Consider the following 15,609-nt stretch of genomic DNA (forward strand, 5'->3'; position numbering starts at 1 on the left):
AGCTGCCCTCTGATGCAAGGAGGTTTCCACTGAAGAAAAAAGTGCTGTGTTTAACTGTTTGGATGCTGTTCTGGTACAATTTTTGTGGTAGTAAATTTAAGGCTGTAAGCAATCTGTTAGAGCAAAGAGGAAATGCTAAGTTTCATAGTACTTTAAAAAAGTATTCTGTTTTCTACAAATTGTGGCAGTTGATACTTTCTAATTACTCAGACACTGGCACTGGGGACATGAGACATGTTTGATTCATGCATCTCCTTTGTATATATCAATTTAAAGAAAGCATCTGGATTTTTAGCTAGCATACGCAGCATACACATATCGGCTTTTACAGATAGACACAGACATTCTATAATGTTGTAAATCCACCATGAGTCGCGATTAGTAAGAAAAAGGCAAAGATATGTATCTTTTTCCAAACGTGTCAAGATCAAGTGACAAATGCAGCCAGGAAAAAACAGGTGCTCCTTCAGTAGATTTCTCATTCTCAGGCAGTAATAAGTCAAACTGAGCTTAGTGCTTGGTCATTTTTATTTCTCTTCACTCTTTTCTGCCAATATGCAAACTTGAGTGTACATGGCCTAGTGTATTTACACTTCCCATTATTCTCCACCTATGGGTGGGCCAAGGTGCCTATATCATAAAATGACGAATGCAACTCCCATATGTGTTTGTTTAACATTTTAAGGACCATATGCTTAATATGGAGTTTGGTGATTTCTTTTTCTGGTAAAGCTTCCCATTAGATTTTAGGACATAAGTGCAGGAAATTCCTCCATTTACTAGTAAGACCATCATTTTGATTAGGCACTGATTTTGGGTGATAGGACCTGGCTCACAGTCACCATCCCAATTCATAGCAAAGGCGCTCGATAAGGTTCAGATCTTGGCTTATTGCAGGCTTGTCAAATTTTGTTTGCACTAGATTCTAGACACCATTCTTTATGTGGCTTACTTTGTGCACAGGGACATGGGCTGCCATGCTTTAATGACATCCGAGGTGAAAATAAACTGATGAGAAATACACTTGTATCTATCCTCCTTCTCCTAAAAATGATTTATTTTTTTTTAGATATCTGTAACGATTGGTGTCAGCAACACAGATTTTTCTGATTATTGGTGATCTGCAGTATCACCAATAATACAGATGCTATACCTGATTATGTGGTGATCTGCAGAATCACCAATAATACTAGTATAGCTAGACACCGGACACCCAATGTGGTATTGTGTTTGGTGCAACAGTAATTAGAGAAGTTATCTCCCGAGGAGCGGGAGATACAGGCAGTATTGCAGCCAAGGATCCCCTGAGGGGCAGGGGATTCAGACTGTACTGCAGCCAAGAATTCCCTGAGGAGCAGGGAATTCAGATAGTACTGCAGCCAGTGGACACCTGAGAAGCACGGTCCACTGACTTTGCTGCAAGGGTGGTCACAGGTGGAATGAGTGATTATGACTGTACTACAGCCAAGGATTCCCTGAGGAGCAGGGAATCAGACTGTACTGCAGCCAGTGGACCCCTGAGGAGCAGGGACCACTGACTGTGCTGCAAGATAATCTCCTGAGGGGCAGGTGATCAAGAGGCACTGCTTGCTGCTAACAGACACCTGAGGAGCAAGTGTCACAGACAGTACAGCAAGGCTGATCACCTGAGGGTTAGGTGACAGCCCTAAAGACTTCCCCACTAGTGGCAAGACCCACTAGTGAGGACAGCAAGGTCAGACTAGCAAGGTCAGCAATGAACGGACAGATACTGTACAGAGGCGGAAGACTGATTCGGTATCAAGGTACAGGCAGTGTCGGCAACAGTTATCAGATAGGCAGAAGTACCGAATCAGTAAGCAACAGAGTAGTCAGGAAAGCGAGAGATCATAACAGATAAACAATAGTATAGCAATCTCCTAGTCTAGGTGTGAAGTCCTTGGTTTCAACACCTGGGAACTAGACTAAAGAATGGTACAAAAGTCTTATAATACAATCGTATTTAAAGCTATCAACGGAATCTGACTAAGTGTGAATTCCCAGCTCCGGCTGGTTCTAACACACTGTAAGATCTGACTAGGGTCTGAGTGCTCACACGTATGCATTCGCAACAGCAGACAACTTGCAACTGGCAAGCAAGTCCTATAAATACTCAGAGCGCTCCACAGCGCCGCCCCAGTCACCCAGCCAATTCGGAGCATAGCTGGAGTCAGCTGATCAGCTGACTCCCCTTTTACTTGCATAAAGGTCCTGTCGCCTGGCGCGCGCACGCGTAGCTCTTAATCTGTGTGCACTAGAAGGACCAGGTGAACCAGCAGCATGTAGCTGCGCGGCAGAAGCCGCTGGCTGGAACGCGAAGATAATCGCCATGCCGCTTGCCCATGCGGCGGCATCTCCGCTATTCTTTACAATATCCCACAGTTTAATTTTATATTTAAATCTAGTTTCAGTTTTTACTGTTTCATTATCTCTGTTCAATGACACCTTCACTGAAGTATGCTGTAGCTCAAATCTATGAATTATTGACCCTTTTTTATCTCTTCCCTGATCTCAGAAGCGATTTACTGTCAGGAAAGTATTTTATGGCTGTAATTACTTGTCTGTGAAGGTCATGCTATAGTCTGACCCAGTCCGACCCGGTCCTGACCCGGACAGAAACTGTCACTTCCATACCTGATGAACTCTTTCAGGCAGAGAAAAAAAAGGAACACAGCCTAGTTATTTGTGTACTTGACTCTATACATACACATGTCTATCTCATCATGTCACGTCACCTTGGTTGTCCTTTAAACTGAAAAGGGCCTTCCCTAGACTGTTACCTTTAAAGTTGTAAGCACTAAGTTCTCTAGAATAACACCTTATTAATATTATCATTTCATTTTGCAGTAATTACATTTTCTAACTCAACCCACAAAAGTAGTTTTTGACCATTTTTCATCCATCATTATGCTTTACAGTTGATGCTATGCATTAAGTCAGGTAGTGTTTGCCTTGCATCTGTTGTGTCCAGAGTCATCAGTCAGGCCAACAGATGGTGAATAACAATTCCACTGCTACACATTGCGCATTGATTGCTGAAGCTGATTTCATTCGTGTGTGCCAGTTCATGACACTTATGCCACAGTTGTCTTGTTTCATTTTCAAGTCAACTGCTACAAGAGTGTCAACCCTAATTATAATAATGCCTTTTTATGCTTTTGACCTATTTTTGATGAGGTTTGTTGCTCTATATGAATACTTTTGTGGGGGTTTTGGAATGTGTGATTGTTATACTTGTTCTGATGCACATAACTGCATCTGCCCTGGCAGTAATCAGTCCAGTGGAAAAAGTGTTTCATGAGACGGTGAAAGGGCTCTGCTGAGTCTATCTCAATGGGAAGAAGCTGTACTACAATTAAAGGGAACCTAAAGCAAGAAGTAAATGGAAGCTGGCCATATTGATTTCCTTTTAACCCTCCTGGCGGTATAAAAAATTCCGCCAGGAGGCAGCGCAGCATTTTTTTTTTTCTTATATCATGTAGCGAGCCCAGGGCTCGCTACATGATAGCCGCTGCTCAGCGGCATCCCCCCCGCCCGCTTCAATCAGGAAATCCCGTTCAAAGAACGGGATTCCCTGGAGGGCTTCCCCCGCCATGGCGACGGGGCGGGATGACGTCACCGACGTCGGGACGTCATTGGGAGTCCTGAACCACCCCACAGCGCTGCCTGGCACTGATTGGCCAGGCAGCGCACAGGGTCTGGGGGGGCGCGCGGCGGATAGCGGCGATGGAGCGCGGGGCGGCGGCGATCGGTGTGCTGACGCAGCTAGCAAAGTGCTAGCTGCGTGCAGCAAAAAAAAAAATTAAATAAATCGGCCCAGCAGCAAAGCCAAGGAGGTTAAGCAACACCAGTTCGTACATATAGGTACACCGCTGGTGAGATTGGCGCAGGGCGAGCCGAATAACAGCTCACCCTGCTGCTTCTAAAATTCCCGGTGATGTAAAATACTATTCACCCTCCAGTCTTTGCAACTCAGAGGGAGGTGTAGCTCCGAATTACCCTTAGGCGCCCCACGTAGTATAACATTACTATACATATGGGGTGCCTAGTTTCGGCGTCGTGCTGCAAAACCACCTGCTTTCTAAAATCAGTTGCCTGGCTATACTGCTGATCCTCTGCCTCTAATACTTTTAGCCATAGCCCCTGAGCAAGCATGCAGCAGATCAGGTCTTTCTGACATTATTGTCAGATCTGACAAGATTAGCTGCATGCTTGTTTCAGGTGTGATTCAGACACTACTGCAGCCAAATAGATCAGCAGGGCTGCCAGGCAACTGGTATTGTTTAAAAGGAAATGCATATGACAGCCTCCATATTCTTCTCACTTCCAGTTCCCTGTAATTGTGGAAGCAGGTGGAGCCGTTATGAGAAAGTGGCTTAACTGCTCAGAAGAAGCCTGGTGACAGTGATTTCAGGTTGGAGAGAAGTGTGAGCTCTGTTTTTAGTGTAGTAGAGATTCTCTTCAGTTTTTGCCTTCATGGCCCTCAGAGTTCATGTTCTATAAAGAATCTGCTAGGGCTGTGGTCCTGGAGACAAGTTGTGGGACACGCGCATGTGTTAGGTGATCCCCCGCTGTGGGCTACGATGTGAGATTCCATCAAATTATTTGTTTATGTACTTTCTAAGTAAAAAGATGTGTGGAGAGACAGAATTAAAATTTCTTCCTGTTGGAAACACAGGCAGTATGCAGAATCCTTTTCCACAGTATCCAAAATGAATTCAAACTTCTCTCTGGAAATCTGTTTCAACAAAATTGTCATTGTAAACATTTAAAAAGAGTACTGATTTATGTTGTAAGCATCGCCAGTGTAATATACCCACTACAACTTTGTTTTTTTTTCTTATAAAGTACCTGTACATGGTTCCAATGTAGGGCTAGAAGAGGTAAAAAGCACAGGGACACCGGGAGCCCAATATCGTGTATTATCGTCGTGTGAGTTAAGTAGTTAAGAGATAACAATTATACTCACAATTCTGGGTTGCTATTTAGGCAACCACCATCCAAACATGTGGAGAAGTACCGTCTCCACTCGGCCTTGCTTGGTCGCTGCTCCCAAAAAACTACTATAAAGAATTACAGTAGATGTATCCCCACGTAGTGGGGTATTAAGGTATCAGAACACTGTAGGAGGCGCCCTCGTATCTTGTTATAACATACAATCAATAAATTAATAAGCGTAGTGTATCTCACCTGTTGTGAAGGTACGTACACACGTGAGTCATAAAATTGGATTTATTATAGCACAAAGGACTGGACAACGCGTTTCGCGACCACAAGTCGCTTCCTCAGGTCAAATATAGTGCTGTTGGCCAGAAGGTTAGCAGCGTGGGCGCCATGCTGCTAACCTTCTGGCCAACAGCACTATATTTGACCTGAGGAAGCGACTTGTGGTCGCGAAACGCGTTGTCCAGTCCTTTGTGCTATAATAAATCCAATTTTATGACTCACGTGTGTACGTACCTTCACAACAGGTGAGATACACTACGCTTATTAATTTATTGATTGTATGTTATAACAAGATACGAGGGCGCCTCCTACAGTGTTCTGATATGGTTCCAATGTGTTTCCAGTATGTACTACCTGTATGTATATGGATACAATGTGGGATTCAAAATGGGGACCTGTATATGGGTCCAATATGGGGACTTGTATATGGGTCCAATATGGGGACTTGTATATGGGTCCAAAATGGGAACCTGTATATGGATGCAATATGTCATCCAATGTGGGGACCTGTATATGGATGCAATATGTTATCCAATATGGGGACCTGTATATGGATCAATATGTTATCCATTATGGCGACTTTTATATGGATCCAATTTCTTATCCAATATGACAACCTGTATATGTATCCAATTTGTTATCCAATATGAGGACCTGTATATGGGGCCAATATGTTATCCAATATGGGGTTCTGTATATGGATCCAATTTGGGGACCTACAGTATATATGGGTCCAATATGTTATCCAATATGGGGACCTGCATATGGATCCAATATGGGGGCCTGTATATGGATACAGTATGTTATCCAATATGGGGACCTGCATATGGATCCAATATGGGGGCCTGTGTATGGATACAATATGTTATTCAACATGGGGACCTGTATATGGATCCAATATGTTATCTAATATGGGGACCTGTATCCATATACAGATCCCCATATTGGATAACATATTAGATCAATATGGATTCAATATGTTATGTATTATGGGGACCTGTATATGAGTTGCATATGCAGGAGTACATGACTGACGCCCAGCAGCATGATACATAAGTGAGCTACAGGAATACTGCTATTGACTGGCCTGACTTTAGCTTGTATAGATACGCATATGTAAAATATTGTTTGCAGCTTGGCAATGTGCCAGTCACAGTGCACTTCCTGTTAATTTTGATTGGACCAATTCTAGGCTGCATACCATTGCACTAGATTCACAGTACATGCCTTCTCAAACAAATTATCACGCAATTAGCTGTAGTTTTGACTAGTACAATATATTATACCCATGGTCTCTGTAACATAGCATATTTGGTTCCTTAGTAGGGGCCAAAAATACTACTCTTCAAAGGCAGTCCTGTCTGCAAGCCCTGTGTGAACTGATTGAACTGTGTTCTGTTTTGCAGTCTTTCAGTTTGTCGAGGAAGAAAATAGTTCATTACACAAGCTATGATCAGAAGAAAAGGGCCAACGCAGCATTTCTCATTGGAGCATATGCGGTAAGTAGGATCGCCCAACTGCCTGCACAAATGTTTTGCTAATACTGTGTGTAAAGCTTGCTTTTATCTTTGTAATCTTCCCAATCAGCTGTGGTCAAATAAATAACTTCTCAAGGAAACCTGAACCCAGATGAATAAACAGGTACTAGCTTTATGTTCTAAAAAATGCTGGACGTCATGCTGATCTTTTGTCTTCAGCACTATCTGAGTCACGTACCTGAGACAATCATGCGACCAGTGAAGACAATGTGGAGTCAGAACAATAAAACTGCCTGCTTGTTCTGAGTTGCTGGTTAAAGGACCACTATCGTGAAAAATGTAGGCAGTTAAAATCTGACAGAACCAAAAGGCTAGTCCATCTCTTCATGGGGGACCTCAGTTTTCTTTGTTTTCAACAGCATTTCCTGAACAGCACTTTAACTGCCAAAATAGTAAGATACCAGCCAGCCTCCCTACTCACTTGTACACTATTTTGTTAGTTAGACTTTGCAACTGCTGTTCAGAAAATGCTGTTGAAAACAAAGAAAACCCTGAGAATCCCCCATGAGGATATGGGCTGGCCCAAAACCTGTCGGTTTTGTCAGATTTTAACTGCCTACTTTTTTCGAGGTAGTGGTCCTTTAAAGAGAAACTCCAGTGAAAATAATGTCATACAAAAAGTGCTTCATTTTTACAATAATTTGTATAAATGATTTAGTCAGTGTTTGCCCATTGTAAAATCTTTTAAATCCCTGATTTACATTTTAACATTTATTACATGGTGACATTTTTACTGTTGGCAGGTGATGTAGCTGCTGCATGTTTTTTTAGCAGTTGGAAACAGCTGTAAACAGCTATTTTCCACAACGCAGCAAGGTTCACAGACAGGAAACTGCCAAGAGTATGTACATTTCTTGGTTCTTGTGGGAGGGGTTTCACCACAATATCAGCCATACAGCGCCCCCTGATGATCTGTTTGTGAAAAGGAATACATTTCTCATGTAAAAGGGGGTATCAGCTACTGATTGGGATAAAGTTCAATTCTTGGCCGGAGTTTCTCTTTCAGAAAATATTAACCTTAGAGAATCAGCAGTAGCGCTGTATAAGAATTTTTAAGAAGCGGCCACACAGTAGCCCTTAAAGAGGAACTGTAGTGAAAATAACATAATGAATAAAATGGCATATATTTTACAAAATTTATTTTTAGATTATTTGGTCAGTGTTTGCCCATTGTAAAATCTTACATTTAATTTACATTGTGAGGGCTCTTTCACACCGGGGCGGTGCCGTATTTTTACCGCACCCCACCGCCGGGCAGTGAAAGTCTATGGAGACTTTCATACTGCCACAGTATGGTGCAACGGAATTGACTGTTTTGCCGCATCCCTGACGCTTGGCCAAAACTACATTAATGCATGTACTTGCATCGCACTGCGTCGGACTAGAAGTCATGTTACTCTGTGGCGATGCGAGGATTTTAGAAATGTTGGCGTTGCGGTGCGCATGCGTGGAAGGGTTTTTTAACAATATGCTTCTGTGCACTTCCACATAACCATAGCAGGAAGTGATCGCAAGCGCGCGTCACTTCCTGCTTGGCTGGTGGCCAGATGGAACACTGCGTATTGTTTTATCATAAGAATAGAGCGCTATCATAAATACAGCTTCCCCACTGCAGGACTGTACAAAATACAACCAGCATAAAGATCCAGAGCCCTCAAAAATGGGTAACCGTTGATATCAATAAAATGTAGATACAAATCTGTTGTACCATAAAAATATATACATTTTTATTAAACACCAAAAAGCACATACAAGTTAAAAATGATAAAAAAAACCCCATCAAAATCACTGATAGGTGAAACACCCAGTAGTACATGATACAATTATTCAATATCTTAATTGGAAACAGGCCCCTATTGACAATCAACTGCTCAAAAATATTAGTGCAAACAGTATTACAAAAATTAATCACATATAATAAAGTGCTAAGTGCAGCTCAAAAATAAATCAGTAATTTGCAGTTTTCCACAGCAGGAAAAAGAAAGCCGATACTGTTGCTTTTCACCGCACGACGCATGTAATTCTTCTTTGCCGTCAATCAACTGTTCTCAGCTGGCTGCTAGGCAAGAATGCTGCGGCCTCAAGTGTGATCCTACCCTCATCAATAGACTGATTGCTGCAGACACTACCAGGGCTGTGGAGTCGGAGTCGTGGAGTCGGGCAATTTTGGGTGCCTGGAGTCGGAGTCGGGAAAAAATGCACCGACTCCGACTCCTAATGAATTTGTAACTGTAATTTAAATAGAAAATATGATAAAATGTTCTATTTATCAGATAATAGTCATTAAAAATAATGTATATATACACAGTATATATACAGTAATAGCTGTGCTTAGTCCACAAAAATGAAATAAACCAATCAAAATTAGTTACTTGTGCTGCTTCAATAAAGCAGTCCCCGTATTTTTAAGGTCAGATATACATATCTGATTGTGACCGTATATATGATGTGTACACAGGAATCTCTTATATATACTAAATAACATCTATGCTGTAAGAATAAAGCCTAATGTGTAGCTGTGTCACTAATAGAGATGGTCAACGAGATGGAAATAATTCTGCATTGATGCTGATTTATGCAAATGTATGCACTCCCTTTGCTGATGAAATCAAATAATTTGATATGTTGTTAAAATTTGGTTTGGTGACTACAAATTAAAGGGTAACTGAGACGGATGAAAAGTAAAGTTTTATACATACCTGGGGCTTCCTCCAGCCCCCTTCAGGCTAATCAGTCCCTCGCTGTCCACCACCCGGATCTTCTGCTATGAGTCCTGGTAATTCAGCCAGTCAGCGCTGTCCGACCGCATGCCGCTCCCACAGCCAGGAACATTCTGCACCTGCGCAATAGTGCTGCACAGGTGTAGTATGCTCCTGGCGGCGGAGTGTGTGCATGCGCACTACGCCCGACTGGCTCAAGTACCTGGAATCATAGCAGAAGATCCAGGTGGTGGAGGAGGACAACGAGGAACTGATTATCCTGAAGGCGGCTGGAGGAAGCCCCAGGTATGTATAAAACTTTAATTTCATCTGTCTCAGGTTTACTGTGTTACACAGTAGTACTATACTCTACATATGCACTCCCCACAGAGCTGCAGGGAATCCACTGAGAATGCTGTGCACATTGAACACAGAGGTGTTGTCTGTTTACAATCTCCTCATTCCCCTGCAGAGTACCTGCACATCATTCTTACATGTACCCACACTTACATTGCCTAGGGCCTGATAGATGTTCTTTGTTCCGGTTTGTACCTTTTACAAGTACTCTTACCAAGGACTAGTTTTAGTCTAAAGGGAATAAATCTAGTAGTCTACATATCCTTCTCACTTCAGTCGTCCTGAAAAATTCCTAAGCGTTGGCAGTTAAGAGACGAATTTCATGTTACATATTTTTAATAAACAAAATAGTAATATGCAAATTAGAGGAGACGGAGTCGAGAAGTCGGAGTCGGTGGAATCCTAAACTGAGGAGTCGGAGTCGGAGTCGGTGGATTTTTTGGACCGACTCCACAGCCCTGGACACTACTGCAGCCAGAGAAACTAGCAACTGCTTTTGTTTTCAAGAAAATAATTAAGGCAACCACCATATTACTCTTACTTCAGATACCTTCTAAAGATGAACTTTCACCAAGTATTGAACATCATTACACTTAGTAGCCGATACCCCCCTTTCCCATGAGAAAGGTTTACCTTTCCTGTTTACCTCTCCTCTAATAGATCATCAGGGTGTTCTGTATGGCTGATATTGTGGTGAACCCCTCCCACAGTGTGATAGCATGACCATGGTCCTAACAGTTTGCTGTCTGTAAACCTGATTGCATTGTGGGAAATAACAACTTTTCCCCAACTGTCAAGCACGCAATATTTCCCTCTGTGCATAGAACTCTCGGGAATGAACATTCCGTACAGATCACCTGGTAGAACTAAAGATGTCACCACCAGAGATACATTTCAGGCTGGTTTTACAATGCAAACTGGCAGCAGCAATGGGGTGCTTCGTGCCCGCCACACGGCATCGCACTGCCAGAAAAAGGCCTTCAGGGAACCCCGTGTTAATACGCAGTGTTCCAGCATAAAGATCCAGAGCCCTCAAAAATGGGTAACCGTTGATACCAATAAAACTCAGATACAAGCTACAACACAGTACTGTGAACAGGCCCATAGAATTGTATGGGCAGTGAGCTGACATGCAGAATTATTCTGTAACACAACTGAGCACTGTGAACCTAGGCTAAGGGCCTGTTTCCACTCGTCAGTTTTTCTCTGCATTTTCTGCACAGAAATCTGAGAAGTAATGTGAATCAATGGGCTAGTACACACTAGAATGCATTTTTCACTTGCAGAAAAGCAATTGACAGCAATGCACAGCTGTCAGACAACTCATGCAGAGAAACTGACGAGTGGAGACAGGCCCTAAAAAATTGATTAAATAATAGAGCTGTCAGTTTATTTATCATTCGCTGATGAATCTGACTTCTGGCTCAGTCCCTGCTAATTCGTGTCCTGTAGATAAAACACCTGTGGGAGACTTCACTGGTTATTTACTCATCTGTACTGGTCGGGAAGCTCTTCATCATACGTTTTGTGCAGCACATGGGAATGGCTTGAGGATTTGTTTCTTAGGGGGCGTAAAGTGGGCAAAGTGGCTAGCTGGAGAGTCATGTGATGATCATAAACACCCATCATGGGGAGTAAAAGTTTTAAAGGAACCTCCGCTCAATAGAAATAAAGTGGATGGACGCAACACCTTAAAAAAATTAGATTGTTGGTTCGACAAATCCATGGACATGTGGGTAAGCTTCTCAGCTGGCAAGACCAATGTTGAGGAGTGGTTCCTATGCAAATAGTGGATGCAATCACAGCCTACACATACACTGGCCTCAATTCACTAAGCTTTATCAAACACTTTATCAAACGTTTGATAATTTACCTCATGGGTAAAATCTAATTTTGAATTCACTAAGGTGTTATAGATTTATCGAATGTTTTATCGATGAAATGATCAATAAATCTATAACACCTTAGTGAATTCAAAATTAGATTTTACCCATGAGGAAAATTATCAAACGTTTGATAAAGTGTTTGATAAAGCTCTGTGAATTGAGGCCACTGAGCGCACAAGTCTGGGTAAAAATATAAAAAGCTTTAGAGCAGGCTTCTTGATGTGTTTTGGGGTATAAGAGGACTGCTAAATAGATTGCTGTCATCTTAACAGTGCATTGGTTACTATAATGCGTACATTAAGCTGCGGGGAAATGTAGGTGTATGGTAAAGCCGATAAATTTCTCACTCTGCTCCTGCCAAAGTCCCAGCAGTGTGCATCTACTCCCTCTCCAGGTCGCTGTGGACAGTAGGGAAATACGAAATTCCTCTTCCAGCTATTGCTGGCGGTCGAATTACAATGTTTTTATAGTAATTAGGGCTCCATCTTTCGATGGTGCTCAAATTACTGTCTGAGTGCCGCTTCAGCCGTAATTCCTATGGCTGCACCGAAATCTCCGATGCTGTTTTTAGTAGCTTCGACCATAATGAGGCATAGCCTCTAACAATTGGTGCATGTGAAACATTGTAAGATATAATTTTCACATGGAAACATCCCCTTAAATACAGTGGGATGCGAAAGTTTAGGTATCCTTGTTAATCGTCATGATTTTCCTGTATAAATCGTTGTGATAAAAAATGTAAGTTAAAAATTTCATATAGGAGACACACACCGTGATATTTGAGAAGTGAAATGAAGTTTATTGGATTTACAGTGTGCAATAATTGTTTAACCTATTTTGGTTCCTGGACGTAGTTTCTCTCGCGGCCGATCGCGCGCGTGCACGCCCGATCACTGATTCCTCTCCCTCGCTGAAAAAGCGACAGCTTCTCTCGGAAGCTGTGCTTTTTTTGGCTGTTGCGTCCCCCATGCGTCCCTCTAAGCGTATGTTAACCAGTTTACCCACGCCCGTACGGATTTCTCCGTCCCTTTTTCCATCCTTTAACCCCCAGGGACGGAGAAATCCGTACTTTCCGCGTTCCCGACGCTGTCCGCGCTCCCGCTCGTAAACACGCCGCCCGCCGCTAGTAAACACGCCGCCGCCCGCTCGCCCGGAGATCAATGAACGGGAAAATCCATTCCCGTTCGTTGATCTAAGCCCCGCAATGATCCGCTGCTCTCCGATGGGCAGCGCGATCATTGTGAAAAAAAACTCACTTGTCCAGCCTCCTTATACTTCCTCCAAGCTTCCGGAAGGACGCTTGGAGGTCGCATTAAAACAAAAAGTTACTGTGGCCATCTTGTGGCCAAATAGTAAACTACACCCTACACATTTTTCACATACAAATAAATGACTTTTACACAAAAAATTAACTCATTACCTCCCACACTCCCCATTTTTTTTTTTTGTAATTAAAAAAAAATCCAAAAATTTACAATTAAAAAAAATACATAAATAGTTACCTTAGGGACTGAACTTTTTAAATATTTATGTCAAGAGGGTATAACACTGTTACTTTATAAACTATGGGCTTGTAATTAGGGATGGACGCAAAACTGAAAAAAATGCACCTTTATTTCCAAATAAAATATTGGCGCCAAACATTGTGATAGGGACATAATTTAAATGGTTTTATAACCGGGACAAAAGGGCAAATAAATTTCATGGGTTTTAATTACAGTAGCATGCATTATTTAAAAACTATAATGGCCGAAAACTGAAAAATAATTATTTTTTTTCCCCACATTTTTCCTATTTTCCCATTAAAACACATTTAGAAAAAAATAATTCTTGGCATAATGTCCCACCTAAAGAAAGCCTAATTGGTGGCGGAAAAAACAAGATATAGTTCATTTCATTGCGATAAGTAATGATAAAGTTATAGACGAATGAATGGAAGGAGCGCTGAAAGGTGAAAATTGCTCTGGTGCTCAGGGGGTAAAACCCCTCAGTGGTAAAGTGGTTAAAAAGTTTAGACCCTTAGGTAAATATTTACATGTTTTTTTTTTTATTTTTTTATTGTAATGGTTTTTTTTTTTTATAGTAAACATTTTATTTGGGTAGTTTTGGGAGGGTAGGAGGGTAGGAGGTAAACAATAGATTTATAATGTAAATGTGTGTTCATTTTAATTTATTTAATTTAATTTAATTTATTTTTATTTTCAGGTGTAGTATTACTTTTTGTAAACAAACTCATGGCCGTCATCTTGTGGCCAAAAAGTAAAACTACAACTAAAAGTAAAAAAAATAAAACTAAACACACATTTACATTATAAAACTATTGTTCACATCCCACCCTCCCAAAAATACCCAAATAAAATGTTTAACATTAAAAAAAAAAACATTACACTAAAAAAAAACAACATGTAAATATTCACCTAAGGGTCTAAACTTTTTAAATATCAATGTAAAGATGAAATATTTCTATATTTTTTTTTTATTTTAAACTTGTAAATAGTGATAGATGGAAAACGGAAAAAATGCACCTTTATTTCCAAATAAAATATTGTCGCCATACATTGTGATAGGGACATAATTTTAATGGTGTAATAACTGGGACATATGGGCAAATACAATATGTGAGTTTTAATTATGGAGGCATGTATTATTTTAAAACTATAATGGCTGAAAACTGAGAAATAATGAATTTTTCCATTTTTTTCTTATTCTTCCTGTTAACCACTTGAGGACCGCCCCCAGCCGATGGGCGGCGGCAAAGACTGGGCCCAAACGACCGCAATATGCCCATCGGCGGGGCCGGCTGCGGGAGTGGCTATGCGGCGATCGCGTCATTCGTGACGCGATCAGCCGCCGGGGACTGGCTCCGCCCACCGCTCGTAGTAACCCGCCGGCCGTTCGGAAGCGCCGGCGGGTTACTAGCACCCGGATCGCCGCATGTACATAGTATAATAGGCTTTGTAATGTATACAAAGCCTATTATACTGGCTGCCTCCTGCCCTGGTGGTCCCAGTGTCCGAGGGACCACCAGGGCAGGCTGCAGCCACCCTAGTCTGCACCAAAGCACACTGATTTCCCCCCCCCTGCCCCCTGATCGCCCACAGCACCCCTCAGACCCCCCCTGCCCACCCCCCAGACCACTGTTTGCACCCAGTCACCCCCCTAATCACCCATCAATCACTCCCTGTCACTATCTGTGAACGCTATTTTTTTTTTTTATCCCCCCCTGCCCACTGCCCCCTCCTGATCACCCCCCACCCCTCAGATTCTCCCCAGACCCCCCCCCCCCCAGACCCCCCCCCCGTGTACTGTATGCATCTATCCCCCCTGATCACCTGTCAATCACCTGTCAATCACCCATCAATCACCCGTCAATCACCCGTCAATCACCCCCTGTCACTGCTACCCATCAATCAGCCCCTAACCTGCCCCTTGCGGGCAATCTGATCACCCACCCACACCAATAGATCGCCCGCAGATCCGACATCAGATCACCTCCCAAGTGCAGTGTTTACATCTCTTCTCTCCTCTAAACACCCACTAATTACCCATCAATCACCCATCAATCACCCCCTATCACCACCTGTCACTGTTACCCATCAGATTAGACCCTAATCTACCCCTTGCGGGCACCCAATCACCCGCCCACACGCTCAGATTGCCCTCAGACCCCCCTTTATCAATTCGCCAGTGCAATATTTACATCTGTTATTCCCTGTAATAACCCACTGATCACCTGTCAATCACCTATCAATCACCCCCTGTCACTGCCACCCATCAATCACCCCCTGTCACTGCCACCCATCAATCAGCCCCTAACCTGCCCCTTGCGGGCAATCTGATCACCCACCCACACCAATAGATCGCCCGCAGATCCGACATCAGATC

The 15,609-nt window shown here is 42.5% G+C and overlaps 1 protein-coding gene across 2 annotated transcripts in view; it reads left to right on the top strand.

Annotated features, from left to right (window-relative positions):
* The window catches only part of CDC14A (cell division cycle 14A), a 208,153-nt gene that overhangs the window by 67,009 nt on the left and 125,535 nt on the right, over positions 1 to 15,609 (top strand). For both annotated transcript variants that reach the window (XM_068239995.1, XM_068239994.1), the window contains exon 4: positions 6,651 to 6,743. In XM_068239995.1, the coding sequence (XP_068096096.1) occupies positions 6,651 to 6,743 (93 nt within the window). The remainder of the gene's footprint in view (positions 1 to 6,650; positions 6,744 to 15,609) is intronic.

Source organism: Hyperolius riggenbachi, chromosome 6 (genome assembly GCF_040937935.1).
Source record: "Hyperolius riggenbachi isolate aHypRig1 chromosome 6, aHypRig1.pri, whole genome shotgun sequence".
Taxonomy (NCBI): Eukaryota; Metazoa; Chordata; class Amphibia; order Anura; family Hyperoliidae; genus Hyperolius; species Hyperolius riggenbachi.